The sequence below is a fragment of the Heteronotia binoei genome, chromosome 2, assembly GCF_032191835.1.
Source record: "Heteronotia binoei isolate CCM8104 ecotype False Entrance Well chromosome 2, APGP_CSIRO_Hbin_v1, whole genome shotgun sequence".
NCBI classification, from domain to species: domain Eukaryota; kingdom Metazoa; phylum Chordata; class Lepidosauria; order Squamata; family Gekkonidae; genus Heteronotia; species Heteronotia binoei.
Window position 1 is genome coordinate 80,431,614 of NC_083224.1, and position 16,365 is coordinate 80,447,978.

The 16,365-nt window shown below is 42.9% G+C and overlaps 1 protein-coding gene across 3 annotated transcripts in view; it reads left to right on the top strand.

The window, feature by feature from the left end:
• CIMAP3 (ciliary microtubule associated protein 3) overlaps positions 1 to 6,210 on the top strand; it is a 47,603-nt gene extending 41,393 nt beyond the window's left edge. For all 3 annotated transcript variants that reach the window (XM_060233271.1, XM_060233270.1, XM_060233272.1), the window contains exons 3-6: positions 357 to 455; positions 939 to 1,072; positions 4,152 to 4,269; positions 5,201 to 6,210. In XM_060233271.1, the coding sequence (XP_060089254.1) occupies positions 357 to 455; positions 939 to 1,072; positions 4,152 to 4,269; positions 5,201 to 5,272 (423 nt within the window). In that variant the 3' untranslated portion in view covers positions 5,273 to 6,210. The remainder of the gene's footprint in view (positions 1 to 356; positions 456 to 938; positions 1,073 to 4,151; positions 4,270 to 5,200) is intronic.
• Positions 6,211 to 16,365: the final 10,155 nt, after the last annotated feature.

Consider the following 16,365-nt stretch of genomic DNA (forward strand, 5'->3'; position numbering starts at 1 on the left):
CACCCTGAAAAAGGGTGTAGAGCAAGTTTGAGTCCAGTAGCACCTTTAAGACCATTCTTAAGTTTCATTCTGGGTATAAACTTTTGTGCGCATGAAAGCTTATAACCAGAATTATACTTTAAGACCAAGCAAGATACCACTGTTCTCAAACTTTGTTCTGTTGTTTCTGACCAACATGGCTACCCACCTGAATCTTTATCCATGAGTGATACGCTTTATGAACGCTTAGGTAATCTCAACCAGTTCATATGCCCCTGTGCTAAAGCATGAAAGCCATACGGGCTTGAGCCCTAGCATCTCTGCCAGTATTATTTTAAACATTGCTGTGATCTCAATGATTTGTTTTTAATACACAGAGGAACAACATCATATACCACCTTGCTCACAGACCAGAAAGCATTAGGGGTTACACCATGGGAGCAAGAACAACCCCGCGTTTTGCAGTAATTGACAAGGTAAAGGCAGCCATCAGTAACCCCAGCTTCTATGAATTGTAAAAAATGTGCTTTAATTCTAAATATGCTAATACATGAGACCAGCTTGTAGACATATACTCATGAGAAACAAAATTATGACTGCATGGTAACATTTTCAATAACAGTACATGCTATGTATTTATCTATCTATTTAGTTCTTCCTTCCTCCATTTTATCCTCAGAACAATCTCATGAAGTTGTTTAGACTCCAAAAGAGTGACTCACCCAAAATTCACCCAACAAATTTCATGGCGGGGTGTGGGGGGGGAGGGGTGTGTAGAATCTGACCCAAATCTCTGAGATCCTAGTCCAGTGCCCTGATCACTATACTACATTGTCAGTGACTCTTGAAGGCTCATACCCTTCCACAAATTTTGACTGGAGTCATATTGGGGCATTTAGATATTTCCTAGAAATAGTTTATCTCATCTTAACCTTGTATGAACTTTGTTCAATTCATAGTGTGTGACACCTGGCCCTACATCATACCAGACTATACTGCCCAAAGACCAGATGATTCATCCTAAGTATGCTGTATTTTCCAGCAAGTCACCACGATTTTCACAGAAGGTTCTGGATACAGAGCTTTTCCCAGGGTACTTTTTAATTTCTTAAATTGCAAAGCTGATAAATTACTGAAAAGTAGACAGTGGTCTTTTACAAGTTCTGATGCTGTTAAGTCCACCAGACCAATCTGGTGCAGATGGGTATATGAAAAGCATGGCCAATTTCTCAAGGCTTAGTCTTTGTGTAAGATTAGTCCTGACTCAGCAGTGGATGGACATCACTCATAAGAACATAAGATAAGCCATGTTAGATCAGGCCAATGGCCCATCCAGTCCAACACTGTGTGTCACACAGTGGCCAAAAAAAAAATTATATATATATATACACACACACACACACACACACTGTGGCTAATAGCCACTGATGGACCTGTGCTCCATATTTTTATCCAATCCCCTCTTGAAGCTGGCTATGCTTGTAGCCGCCACCACCTCCTATGGCAGTGAATTCCACATGTTGATCACCCTTTGGGTGAAGAAGTACTTCCTTTTATCCGTTTTAACCTGACTGCTCAGCAATTTCATCGAATGCCCACGAGTTCTTGTATTGTGGGAAAGGGAGAAAAGGACTTCTTTCTCTACTTTCTCCATCCCATGCATTATCTTGTAAACCTCTATCATGTCACCCCGCAGGCGACGTTTCTCCAAGCTAAAGAGCCCCAAGCGTTTCAACCTTTCTTTATAGGGAAAGTGTTCCAACCCTTTAATCATTCTAGTTGCCCTTTTCTGGACTTTCTGCAATGCTATAATATCCTTTTTGAGGTGCGGCAACCAGAACTGCACACAGTACTCCAAATAAGACCGCACCATCGATTTATACAGGGGCATTATGATACTGACTGATTTGTTATCAGTTCCCTTCCTAATAATTCCCAGCATGGCATTGGCCTTTTTTATTGCAATCGCACACTGTCTTGACATTTTCAGTGAGTTATCTATCACGACCCCAAGATCTCTCTCTTGGTCAGTCTCTGCCAGTTCACACCCCATCAACTTGTATTTGTAGCTGGGATTCTTGGCCCCAATGTGCATTACTTTGCACTTGGCCACATTGAACCTCATCTGCCATGTTGACGCCCACTCACCCAGCCTCAACAAATCCCTTTGGAGTTCCTCACAATCCTCTCTGGTTCTCACCATCCTGAACAATTTAGTGTCAGTATAGCTGTGCTGACAAAACCTCATCATGAATGTCTTCCTGCTTGACTGCCCCTAATTCTTGCTTAAATGTGAGGATTTTTTTCATTTGAACACAGAATAAGTTACCGTAACTAAATATTTTAACAGAGACAGCAAAATCAAATGCAAGCAGTCAGTTTTGCTAATCTTTCCTGTTAATGTGTGATCTTGCTTTGTGAAATTACAAATACCACAGTCTTCACTTTCTCTTCTATATTCTTTGTCAGGGCTGGCACATGGGTGTAAGCCAAGTAGGCAGCTGCCTTGGGTGCTCCCTCTCCCCGCAGCCACCCGCTCCCATTCGCCTCCCAGCTCCTGCTCGCCTCCCCCCCATCTGCCCCCTGCCCCACTGCCATTCGCCTCCCCAGTGCCAGCTCTCCACTTGCCTCCCCATCCGCCCCCACTGCCATTCACCTCCCCAGCACTCACCCCCACTGCCGTCCGAGCCCGGCTAAGCTGTCCAGGGGAGTATGACAGTGACATCATTATGACGTCATCGGGTGTGCGCACGCGCTCCACACATGTGAAATTGACACAAGGGGGTGGAGGATAGGCCTTTGGCCTAGGGGCACAGGCACCCCTAGCCCCAGACCTGTTCTTTGTTGTTTTCTATGTTACCTGTTTTTGAATTGAAGGAATGTAGCAAAATTCTTCCAAATCTTGAAATTCTGGGAAAGTATCTCACATTTATTATGCTACTTAGGGCTTTGGGGAGGGAGGCATTACTCACTAGTATTGAGTACCAGCACCTTTTTGTGCCAGTCCACTGCTGTTAGCTGTTAGCAGAGAAAGGGAGAGAGAAGAAGACGACTGTGGATTTATACTCCGCCCTTCTCCTTGAATCAGAGACTCAGAACAGCTTATAATCTCCTATATCTTCTTCCCCCCACAACAGACACCCTGTGAGGTGGGTGGGGCTGAGAGGGCTCTCACAGCAGCTGCCCTTTCAGGAACAACCTCTGCTAGAGCTATGGCTGACCCAAGGCCATTCCAGCAGGTGCAAGTGGAGGAGTGGGGAATCAAACCCAGTTCTCCCAGATAAGAGTCCACACACTTAACCACTACACCAAACTAGCTCTTGACCCCAGAGAGAGACCCCAGAGTGGGGATCTGCGAAAGGATGAGGGAATTGATGGGAATCGGTTTAACCTTACACATAAATAGTGGCCATTTTTTAAAACACAAAAGCACTGATGTTACTGTAATAGATGGCCCTTTTCACATTACCATTCTATTCTGGATGGTATCCATCATTGGCCCAGTTCCCAGTAAAGCAATACAGGGACAGCACTTTCACACATCAAATTTCCTTCCATTAAGGAGCCATCCCTGAAGTGATCTGGCCATTTCAAATAGTGCCACTTTCTTTTCCCTCACCTTTTCACCCTGCTCACAAACGATCTTCCTTGGCTGTTTTTTTTTAAAGGTTGCAATGTGAGCACTGAAATGCTAAACAAATACAGCAATTCAGTGTTACAGTGGCACCATAGAGATGCTATTACACTGAGTTGCTATATTTGTTTAGCATTTCAGCACTTTAAAAAAGTGGCCAAAGAAGACAGCATGTGAGCTGTGTGAAAAGGGGTGGGGAAAGAAAGCAGCATCGCAGGAAGCACAATGGGGCATTTCACACAGCTTCTCACAGCGATTCAGAAGTAGAAGGAGGGTTTCCAAACAGGACATAACTGGGATTGTAATTCCTTTAGCAACCAGTTACTGAAATGGGTCTGTCTGAAAGGACAGAAAAAAACCAGTTCCTGAAACAGAATACATAGGCTGCCTGAAAAGGACCAGAATAAAAAAATGCTACATGAGAATCTGTACCTTTCTCATTGGATTAATATGGCAAACTATACTACATGTAGGCTATATTTGTTCACTGCACTCATGACACAATTTAAAGCGCTTCTATCTCTTTCTGTCTCTGTAGACCTGGAACTTATGACCCTTACAAATTGCCACACAGGCATGTCACCTGGCCAGGGAAATTTGGGTCACCAGACTGGTCTTTGGTACCAGCACCAGCAAAAAGAACTCTAAAGACTGAGGTATGAACTTCAGATTCAGTAATCCAAATACGCATTGTGATATCAAGATCTATTGTTATTTCAGATGTAATCTCATCTAAGCATGATTTCAGCAAGAGGAACTAACCATGATTTCAGCAAGAGGAACCAAAGGTTTTCTAGCTTATAGCCCTGATGTGGTGATGAAGCTGTGAGAAATCATTCCATTGTTGAGACAGATGAATTACATCCTTAGGTTCTTGAGCAACAATATATGAATTCATTGTGCTGCCTCCTGGCATTATGATGCCATCAAGTCACAAAGTAAAATGAAGCCTCATAGTACTTGAGAGTCAAAATTAAACATTTAACTAACATTTGCTGAGCAACCTGTCCAGGTCTGCAACATCTAAGTACAGGTTATGCTGGCTTTCTGTTTTCTGCAGGATAATCTTGGATCTGCAGTGGTAATGGAAAGGAAGTGGAATTATAGTGTAGTTTTACCTGGGTGTGATAGAAAAATTAACAGCATTTGTTTTATTTATATCTTAAACATTTGTGCCATGCTTTCTCTAACATTCAAGGTTGCTTACATAGTAAAATCAGCACAGATATAACAAGCTAACACCCTTGAGGCAAAATGTCAAGACTGTTCCATAAAACTAGTGATAGCATGATACTTTGCCAATAATGTCGAAACAGTGGGTGGAGGGCACTGACCGCAGAAACTTCTGGGAGGACCTAGGTAATTTTGAAATAACTTAGTGTGTTGAGTGAAGAAACCTAGTACATCAAACCTTTTGGAAGGTAATGGCCTACTACTCTTTATCCTTTCTGAGGGACTCCTTTGGTTGTATTGTGGATAGATATGCAGATAGTAGACTGAGCTGTTTATTCTGCATTGGTTTCTATTTGCTTGTTTATTCTGCAGTGGTTTTCAACACTATTGATTCAATATGTTTATTTGTTTTAGCTGATTACAGACAAAGCATTCAGGAAGCAACGGAACCTATTGGCCTACCTGAGCATGTATTACCATGCATAATTCTGCTGATTGGAGTATTTTTCCCCTAAGATTACTACTTTGTCTCGCTGTTGTTATATAGAACTGAAACACATTGTTACACTAATGTGATAGTGTTGGGTGATTTGATAACCAAACTGTTGTCATTGTTTAGCTTTGGATTTATTTCTTCTAATGCTTCTTACCTTTCTAATTCTAGATTGTCTGGTTCAGAATTCTCAAGAAATTTTGCAAGAAATGTTTGTAATCATGTAGATTTAAAGACAGTTTCAGCTGTAGGGTCTTGGCTAATTAATAGTGTTTCTTTTATATATTGCAACCACTGGAACAATCCATCTTTTGTTTCTCTTCCACCTGTGCCATAAACTCAAAAATACAAAGATTTTACCTTAGGCTCATCCATGCAACATGTTTCTTGTTCTGTTCTGCAACATGGCAGGAAGCACACAGGTATCATGGAACATGTTTACAAGCAATGTCCTTCCTATTTCAAAGCAGTCCTTTCTGCTAGCTGCCTCTTCCACCACCTTTGTGGCATTTAATATTTCTGTACACTCCACTCTATAAACATCTCTAACAATTTTCTTTGGGTACTGTTGATATCTCCAAATATTTGGTTTCCACTTCATGATTTCACGTGGAAGATTAGAGCAACATGCTGGTTGCATTATCTATGTTCCCTAAATATGACTTCCCCTATATCTCTTGTGAGCTCATGGATTCTGATTAATTAGTCCCACAACAGAGTAGAAGTATTTTTTTTCAATTGACAAAAGAAACCTGCAAACCCAAATAAGTGCTGGGCCTTTCAATGCAAACCCCGCATCTCCATATTTTATTCTATCCATTCAATCCCATGCTTATTATTGTAATTAATAGTTTATTAGTGCTAATAGCCATGTGTAATTATTTGTCTCATGAGAAAACTTCATTGAACTAATAAAATTCAGAAAAACGTGTCTGCACTCTTATTTTTAAGTGATGATATTGCTTAATTAGCAGGAGTTTAATGTGGGCAGTTAATCTGATTTTTAAACATGTAATGCTATCGCAGTTCCACTCATATTTGTATCCCCAGATGGCACCCCAAGATACATTGCTCCTAGTCAAATAGGAGTAATCGTAGACAAACCTTTCCCTTTCAAGTTTTCGGGGCATTTTCTGCTCAGAAGGAGAACAGGAATTGTCTTCCTACCTCCTATGTAACTGCTATATTTTAGGGAGAATCTGTAACTATTTGGTGGAAACTTAATGATGGAATAATGAAACCTTGATTCCAAAAGTGTGGGATGCTTTTTTAAAAAATGCAAATCTGACAAGTGGGCCATACCCAAAGCTCATGTGTGACCTCCACACACACATACAATCTCTCTTCATCCTCTCACAATTCCCCTTTCTGTCAGGACCAGTTTGTTTGGAATTGCACAGGACAAAAGCAAAGAACATGTGACTAAGCATAGGGAAAGATGTTTCATCCTTGGTTCCTGTGTCGTTTTCCCTTACTTACTTAAAATATTTATTTATCCACCTTACTTCCTACAAAGCTTAATAGGACTTACAATTTCAATAAAATGCATTAAAAATTAAAGAACATAAAACCAACATTTAAAAAATCACAATTGAGGACTGCATTAACAAAATGTAAGCCCAAGCAAAACAAGCTGAAGTGAGGAGGCCACATGCATCTCTCTGGGGAGATTATTCCATTACCATGAGGCTGCCACTGAAAAGACACTCACTCTTGTATCTTCCAGCTGAGCATCTTTGGTTGATGAGACAGTCAGAAGGGCCTCTCCCTGTGATCTTAATTCCCAGGCAGAGCATATGGGGGAAGACAATCCTTCAATTACCCTGGTCCCGAGCCATATAGGGCTTTAAGGGTTAAAACCAACACCTTTAATTGGGCTTGGGAGATGATCAGTAGCCAGTGTTATTGCTGTAATACAAGGGTCAGGTGCTCCTGATAGCTGGCCCCAACCAGCAGTCTAGCTGCAGCATTCTTCACTAGCTGCAGCTTCCAAACACTCTTCGGGTAACCCCAAGAAGAGCACATTGCAGTGGTCCACTCTAGTTATCTCTAAGGCATTGATCACTGGGGCTAGATCTGACTAACGTAGGAATGGATGCAACTGACACACCAGCTGAAACTAGGCATCACAGCCACTTGTTTTCTAAGGTGACCACTGTGTCAAGTAGCACTTCCATGCCATGAACCTGATTTTTTCAAGTACAGTATAACCCCTTCAAGATGGGAGATCTCAGATCCTTGGTCTATCTGCTTACCCAGAGAACTTGTAAATATTAAAAAGCATGCAGGTTAAGCTTGAACCCTGTGGAAACCCACAGGTCAAGGGGCTTGGGGTAGAGCAGGAATCCCCTAGCACTGGGCATGCTAGGAATCCCCTAGAACTGGGTGTGAATAATGGGTTTAAATGTCATCGTAATGTCTCATCCTGGGTGGATCAGAAGTTATACTGCCTGTATTAATGACTGGATTGGATGGGCACTATTTAACTGTTGCCCAACTGTCTATAGCTAGAAATCATTCACATGGCCTTAATGAAGTACCCTTTTTAGCAAGGGATATGATTATATTAGACATGCTTTCGAGCTGGACAGACACCTCCAGGGTGTCAGGTTATGTTCTTAGCACTGAGAGGTTTTTTGTTCTTAAGCAAGATATACCACAGAGCTGGCAGCGGCATGGCACTTAAATCAGTTTTTAATTCCAGCATACTCTTCCTCTTCATTCTTGGGACTTTACAGTGTCGTGGCTGAACCCAGATGCTTTTATGAGACTCCCCAAGTTTCAGATCCCCTGACAGGCTCTAAAAGGGGGTGCCTGTTGGGTCTGGTATAGGATGGCAGGACTGTTCAGCCATCCTTACCTTCACTTAGCAGAGTGCTCTTTCTGAGCTTCAGCACTGTAGTGTAGCCTAGTCTAATGGTTACCACACTACCTCACAAACTGCACAGAGAATTTGCTTTAATTTAAGAAACCAATACTGGTGGATTTATTGAAAGAAACATATAAGCATAGTGGAGAGAAAGAGTGACTATTCTAGCAAACTTTGGATGGGCTCAACAAGGATGTATATTGTCACCCTGCTTATTTAATTTATATGCAGAGTACATCATGCGGAATGCAGGCCTGGAAGAAGCACAAGCCGGAATTAAGATTGCCGGGAAAAACATCAACAACCTCAGGTATGCAGATGACACTACTCTAATGGCAGAAAGTGAGGAGGACCTAAAGAACCTCTTGTTGAGGGTGAAAGAGGAGAGCACAAAAGTAGGCTTGAAACTCAACATCAAAAAAACTAAGATCATGGCATCTGGCCCCATCACATCCTTACCTTCACTTAGCAGAGTGCTCTTTCTGAGCTTCAGCACTGTAGTGTAGCCTAGTCTAATGGTTACCACACTACCTCACAAACTGCACAGAGAATTTGCTTTAATTTAAGAAACCAATACTGGTGGATTTATTGAAAGAAACATATAAGCATAGTGGAGAGAAAGAGTGACTATTCTAGCAAACTTTGGATGGCATTGGATTGATAGTAGGCCATCTGCTTAGATCAGATCAGCAGGAGAGACACCATGCTGTTCCTCCTGATGCATGCAGGGAAAAAGCAAGAAGAGGAAGAGAACAAGGAAGAAGGAAGTTCCCTGAGATTACATTCTACTGGTTTGAGAGGGTGAGTGAAAGCAGAGCAGACAGGAAAGAGACTGACATTGTCCTAGCTATGTAGCTTGCTCTATGGTGTTTGTAGTCTTAGAGACAAGACTACAAACACCATAGACATCACTAATCTGTTCTTCTAAAAGTGCCTACTAAAACAACTAAATCCAAAATAAAAGGAGGAACCTACTGTCCAGGGGGGTCTTAGATGGAGAAGGGGGCAGGGTCCTCACAAAACTTTGACCAGTGATGAAAACAGGTACAAGTCATTCCCACCAGATTTAAGGTATGCTCTAACAGTCAAATGGGATTTGTGAATACTGTGGTGCTGTGCTTCTGGTTCATTGGGCCTGGGAAGCAGAGATGCTGGGATAAATGAATGTTTCTAAGAGCTTGCTGCATGCCCAAAGTCATTGCTGGCTAAAAATTGATTCAAGCAGCAGCTGACATGCAAAAAATGCATCTTGAGATCAGTGTAGGCAACACTGTAAGAGTCAATGTTTTCCCCAGGAATTGCTATATAATTTAAAGAGGGGTAGAACTTGCATAGCAGAAAATGCACAAAGTCATCTATTTTGTTGTTGTTCAGTCGCACAGTCGAGTCTGACTGTTTGCGACCCCATGGACAAAATCACACCAGGCCCTCCTGTCTTCTACCATCCTCTGAAGTCTGCTCAAATCCGTGTTTGTTACATCAGTAACACTGTTCAGCCATCCCATCTTTTGCCGTCCCCTTCTTTTGCCTTCTTTCTTTCCTAGCATCAGGATCTTCTCCAGTGAATGCTCCCTTCTCATTTGGTGGCCAAAGTATTTGAGCTTCAGCTTCAGCATCTGACCTTCCAGTGAACAGTCTAGGTTGATTTCCCTTAGGACTGACTGATTTGATCTTGCAGTCCAAGGGACTCAAGATTCTTCTCCAGCACCACAGCTCAAAAGCATCTATTTTTCTGCGCTCGGCCTGTGCTGGTCCAGCTCTCACAGCCATACATTACTACTGGGAATACCATCGCTTTAACTATACAGACTTTTGTTGGCAGGGTAATGTCTCTACTTTTTATTATACTGCCCAGGTTCGCCATAGCTGTCCTCCCAAGGAGCAAATGTCTTTTAATTTCATGGCTACAGTCACCATCTGCAGTGATCTTGGATCCCAGAAATGTGAAGTCTGTCACTACTTCCATGTCTTCCCCTTCTATTTGCCAAGGTGTGATGGGGCTAGATGCCATGATCTTAGTTTTTTTTATGTTGAGTTTCAAGCCTACTTTTGTGCTCTCCTCTTTCACCCTCAACAAGAGGTTCTTTAGGTCCTCCTCACTTTCTGCCATTAGAGTAGTGTCATCTGCATACCTGAGGTTGTTGATGTTTTTCCCGGCAATCTTAATTCCGGCTTGTGCTTCTTCCAGGCCTGCATTCCGCATGATGAACTCTGCATATAAATTAAATAAGCAGGGTGACAATATACATCCTTGTTGAGCTCCTTTTCCTATTCTAAACCAATCAGTTGTTCCATATCACGTTCTGACAGTTGCTTCTTGACCCTTATACAGGTTTCTCAGGAGACATGTGAGGTGGTCTGGTGCTCCCATCTCTTTAAGGACTTGCCATAGTTTGTTGTGATCCACACAATCATATGGTACAATTATATGGTACTTGTGTATTTCCTTCTCCCACTGATGCCAAAAATAATTCCCTAACTTTTCCCTGTGCTGGTTTTATGGGGACTCTTGTTCCCAGCTTCTGGTTTTTAAAAAGGTCGCCTTCTAGCATGGTCATGTTGTAAAGTGCATGCATATGTATTTTATCTTTCTGTGCAAGGAAAGTATTAAAAGTTTTAATAAAGATGTATGTATAATACTTGTTCCTGTCTTGCGGCTCTCAAACATCTTACATCTATATGGGTCTTGCATTAAGTAAGTTTGGCCATCCCTGAACTAGCAGCTTCCATACGGCTGCAAGTCCCATGGCAGTCACTTGTAATATGTGTCATTTCAGCCCTGTGATTAGTCATAGCACATGTAATGCTAAGAGTTAAGTGATGAGAGCTCTCAAGCATTTTTCTTCCCAAGCAAGGAGGCATAAGAACATAAGAGAAGCCATGTCAGATCAGGCCAATGGCCCATCCAGTCCAACACTCTGTATTACACAGTGGCAAAAATTCCAGGTGCTATCAGGAGGTCCATCAGTGGGGCCAGGACACTAGAAGCCCTCCCACTGTTGCCCAAGATTACAGAGCATCACTGCTCCAGACAGAGAGTTCCATCAATTATGCTGTTGATACTGAGAGGCGCTGCCTGTTAACACTGAGCATCCCAATACCTAGAGAGAGAGAGTGGGACTCCTATTTCTGAAAAACAAAATGGAGTTTGACCAGAAACAGGCCAAGAAAACACTCCATCTAAAATGGAGTGGACCCAGCAGAGAGTTTGTTCTGGTCATCCCCTGAAGGCTTCCTCTCAGTGCAACCCCTCCTAGTTCCTCCACCTCCACCCAAACAGGATGCATAATAACAATGGGGACAGCTGGTAAGTATTGCTCACACCTTAATCTTCCAATACTGATTAATAGCGTATCCCTTCTACACATCCTCCCCACCCAGCCACTTCTATTTTTCTCCCTGATTGGATCCACCCTGTCTCTCAAAGTCTTTGTCTATCGTAGGAGGTTTCTTCCTGAGTGTCAACCCAAGCCGGTACCAAACCATCCAGCCTCACCCTAGCCCATCATTCTAGTGAATACCTTGAGATCATAATCTATTTTTCTAACTGAAAACCTATTCAAAAGGTCCATTAAGGACTCCTTAATAACTAGAAGGTCCCCCACCCCTTAAGACTCTATATAAGATGGGCTAGAAATCCATTTCAGTGTGCATTCTGTAGGGCGCCATTTGCAGTCTGTACCCCCGTTACTCCTGTAATTGGGTCTATAGGGCTTCCTATGCTGGTCATGCTTGTCCCTCTCTCTCCAACTTTTCTGCTGAAAAGGTCTTCTCCTCTTCTGGATCGGGTGACTATTACCCTCCTCAACAATCGCTAAAGTCTCTAGCGATAACCTCTATCATTCCTAGCTTCTTGATTGTCTGTATTGTTCATTTGTATGTGTGTGAATCCATTTTATGACATATTTTGAGTAAAACATTATAAAATATATTTGCTTGGAGTATTCTTGCTGAAAACCCAAACTCCATATCATTGAAGTAAAGATCCCTCACTCCTAATTCGCTCTACCAAGTCCCTTAGCTAATTTCCCCATTAAAAATAGAGACTTAAGGCATTTCTGGTAACACTGTGGTGATGTCATCATGTTGGGGATGCTGCTTGAGTATGTTGCTGTTTGGGGGCAGAACGTTGCCTCACTCCTGGAATGCTCCCTCTCACCCCCCACCAGTGAGTCACAGGAACCTGGGAACCCTAGCCCAATGGCTGAATGGAGACTTGGACCTTGGTCCCTTGAATCCTCTCAGACTCTAACCCAGAGGTATCATTCATTTGTTATGAGGGCTGGATCTGACATAAATATCAGTTTGTTGGGTCAGGTCATAAATACCATAAATGCAACACAATGAACTGGAGTTCCAACAATATGCTGTGGCTAATAGCCACTGATGGACCTCTGCTCCATATGTTTATCCAATCCCCTCTTGAAGCTGTCTGCTTGTAGCCACCACCACCTCCTGTGGCAGTGAATTTCACATGTTAATCACCCTTTGGGTGAAGAAGTACTTCCTTTTATCCATTCTAATGCTCATCAATTTCATTGAGTGCTCACGAGTTCTTGTATTGTGAGAAAGGGAGAAAAGTACTTATTTCTCTACCTTCTCTATCCCATGCATAATCTTGTAAACCTCCATCACGTCACTCTGCAATCGACATTTCTCCAGGCTAAAGAGCCCCAAGCATTTTAACTTTTCTTCATAGGGAAAGTGTTCCAACCCCTTAATCATTCTGTTTGCCCTTCTCTGCACTTTTTCCAATGCTATATCTTTTTTGAGATGCAGTGACCAGAATTGTACACAGTACTCCAAATGAGGCTGCACCATTGATTTATACAGGGGCATTATGATACTGGCTGATTTGTTTTCAGTTCCCTTCCTAATAATTCTCAGCAGAGCGTTGTCCTTTTTTATTGCAGTCTCACACTGTCTTGACATTTTCAGTTAGTTATCTACCATGACCAACCCTAAGATCTTGGTCAGTCTCCTCCACACCCCATCAACTTGTATTTATAGTTAGTATTTTTGGCCTCAATGTGCATTACTTTGCACTTGGCTACATTGAACCTCATTTGCCACGTTGACACCCACTCACCCAGCCTCAACAGATCCCTTTGGAGTGCCTCTCAATCCACTCTGGTTCTCACCATCATGAACAATTTAGTGTCATCCACAAACTTAGCCACTTCACTGCTAACTCCAAATCATTAATGAACATGAGGCATGCAGCATCCTGATTCAGATTTGGATTGTGGTGTGGGGTTGGGGAGGGAGATTATAACCCTTTGCCCTTGCAGCATTCTTTTGAACCATAACAACCCTGCAGACCTTGCATATGACCATTGGGACAAATATACCAAATGGAGCAAACAGCAGATCTGTGAAACTATCAGGCTGAGAAAGTGCTATGGAGGGAATCCCTCTTGCACTGATCCCCAGCAATCTCAATGCACATCAGGGATCAATGTGCCTGTTATTTTAAAAGAGAAAAATACTTCGAGAGTTCTGATCATGAAACTCCTGTTTTGGGCCCCAGGGTACATCATGTGAATGAATGAATCTGTACATCTATTTCCTTGATCTTAGAGGTTGTTTAACAAATTATGCGAGCAACTTTAACTTTTCAATCGGGGTGCACATTGTGTGGATGTTGTTAATGCAAACCAGAAAGCAGAAGAGACCCATGCTGAAGTGGAGGACTAACATGCTATAGCTATTAAAACAGAATGATAGGCCTCTTCCCCAGCATGACTGTTTTGGGAGGTTAATAGGAAATACTGTTTCATAGTTCCCCAGCTAAATTGGAAGGCTTAGAAAACTGCGGTTACCACCAACTATCACAATCCAGCCAATTCTAAGCAGGTGTCAAGTGTGACTACCAGACAACTGCCAATGTGATGATAAATGCCACCAACTAGACAGATCAAATATATTCACAATACTGCTCATTTTAAGAGGCAAACAAATCCATTTGAGAATATGAAGTACTCAAGAGCAATGGGGCACTACAAGCAGGATAAATTTAATTTCCAAGCAATATCATTAAACTGAAGGTGGAATCACTTTCAAATCCATCTTTTCTGCAGAAGAAGTAGCCCAGCTGAGGGCTACTTCTTCTGCTGAAACATCATGGATTTATAAAAGTTAGGTTGTCAGCATAGAAACCACATACCTGCATAGGGTACATATACTTCCAGCCAAAGTACAATAACTGAAAACTCCAGAGATAGAAAGCAGATTAACCTAAAGAATGAAAACAAATGCTGGTTTTAAATAATGCAGCAGAGAACTAAATGTTATATTGTGATGTGTGAGAAGGGAACAGGTTGTTGTCCTGATTTCAGAATTCCACTTAATATAATGGTATTCACAGTCCCAGTAGCACCTTTAGTGGCACCACTATGCCCGCTTCCCAGGCTGTTGGTCTGAGTTTCTTTCTGTAGCACTCATATACGAAGGGGGATTTGGGGCTGGACAATGACTGGATGGGAGATTAAAAATGGGTTTGAAGAATTTCTACTTTGCTGAGGACGACATCCTGTATTGTGAGCAGGAAGGTAAAATGGAACCCACTGGGTCTCTGATCCCACTATTTCAGTAGACCTCTCATAGCCAAAGGCAGCGTCTCTACCCCATCAGTCCTACAAGAAGGCAACTGTATATGTAGTGCATTTTATCCTTCCATTTCTCCAAGGAGCTCAGAAAACAGGGATCACTCCATTTGATCCTCATAACAAACCTTTTAGGTAAGTTAGGCTGAGAGAGTATTATTGACCCAAGGTCAAACAGCAATCAGTGGCTACTACTAGCCACGTGACTAAAGGGAACCTCCACATTTTGAGGCCTTAAACCACTGGATACCAGTGCTAGGCTTCCCAACCCCCCCCCCCCGCCCTGCCGGGGGACCCCTGGATTAGCAGCCTAATCCCCTGCTCTCTAAAAATCTGATAGCGGGGGTGGGGGGGTGGAACGGCGCAGTGTCTCTTTCCCTGCCTGGCTTCAGGCTTCTCCCTTCCTCCGAGTCACAAAGACCCGCCCACCGCTGGCCTGCTATTCGCTCCAGTCCGGCCTCCCTTCGCGAGGTGCATGCTGGGACTTGTAGTCCTTGCATCCTCTCCGGCTGCCGGGTGGCGTCTCCTCGGGGAGTCTGGACCATGTGCGTTTCTACCTCTGGAGGCCCAGTCGCTGATTGAAAGGCTTCCTCTTGGGATGATGTGTCTGTGTTACTTTGAAGAAGTTGGCAGCAACTCATGAGTAGAAAGGCCCATCCCCTTCAGAGTCGGAAATGGGGGGCGGGACACATCTGCTGAGCATTATTCTCTATGTGGAGATTGATTCTCATAGGGTATAATGGGGAATTGATCTGGAGGTTTTGGGGGCTCTGGGGGAGCTGTTTTTTGAGGTAGAGGCACCAAATTTTCAGTATAATATCTAGTGACTCTCCCCAAAGTATCTCCCAAGTTTCAAAATGATTGGACCAGGGGGTCCCATTCTATGAGCCCCAAAAGAAGGTACCCCTATCCTTCATTATTTCCTATGGAAGGAAGACATTTAAAAAGGTGTGTGGTTCCTTTAAATGTGATGGCCAGAACTCCCTTGGAGTTCAATTATGCTTGTCACACGCTTGTTCCTGGCTCCGCCTCGATGTCTCCTGGCTCCACCCCCAAAGTCCCCAGATATTTCTTGAATTGGACTTGACAACCTTAACCAGTGCCAGGAGGCAACATCATGGGAAGACCTTGGCCTTTATGCTTTATTGACTCTCCATAGTAACTTGTTGGCTACTGTGTGATACCAGATGAAGGACTCCTGGTCTGGTCCAGCAGAGCACTTGTTATGTTCTCCTTATATCTAACTGGAGAATTTAATCCAAGTCTCCCAGATCTAGTATGACATGCTAACTAACTGGCTTTCTACTGTGCAGGAGCACCTCTGCCTGAAATAAAATCCCCAGTTCTCAGATTACCTTATGAAGAAGAGAAGGAAGATGGTGAGATACTTCCCACTTTGTGGCATGCTGCATCACCTGAAGTATCATCATAATTCTGAGCTGCTGGAAGCTCCAGGAGCATCTGGTGCATTGGTGAATGCACTAGACAGTTGTCTTGTTTAGCCACCCTCTCCCTACCCAGTCCACAGTGCCATTGGTCACAACATTTAGCTGAAAGGTACAGTTAGAGCACTAGTTTGGTGTAGCGGTTAAGAGTGGCAGACTCTAATCTG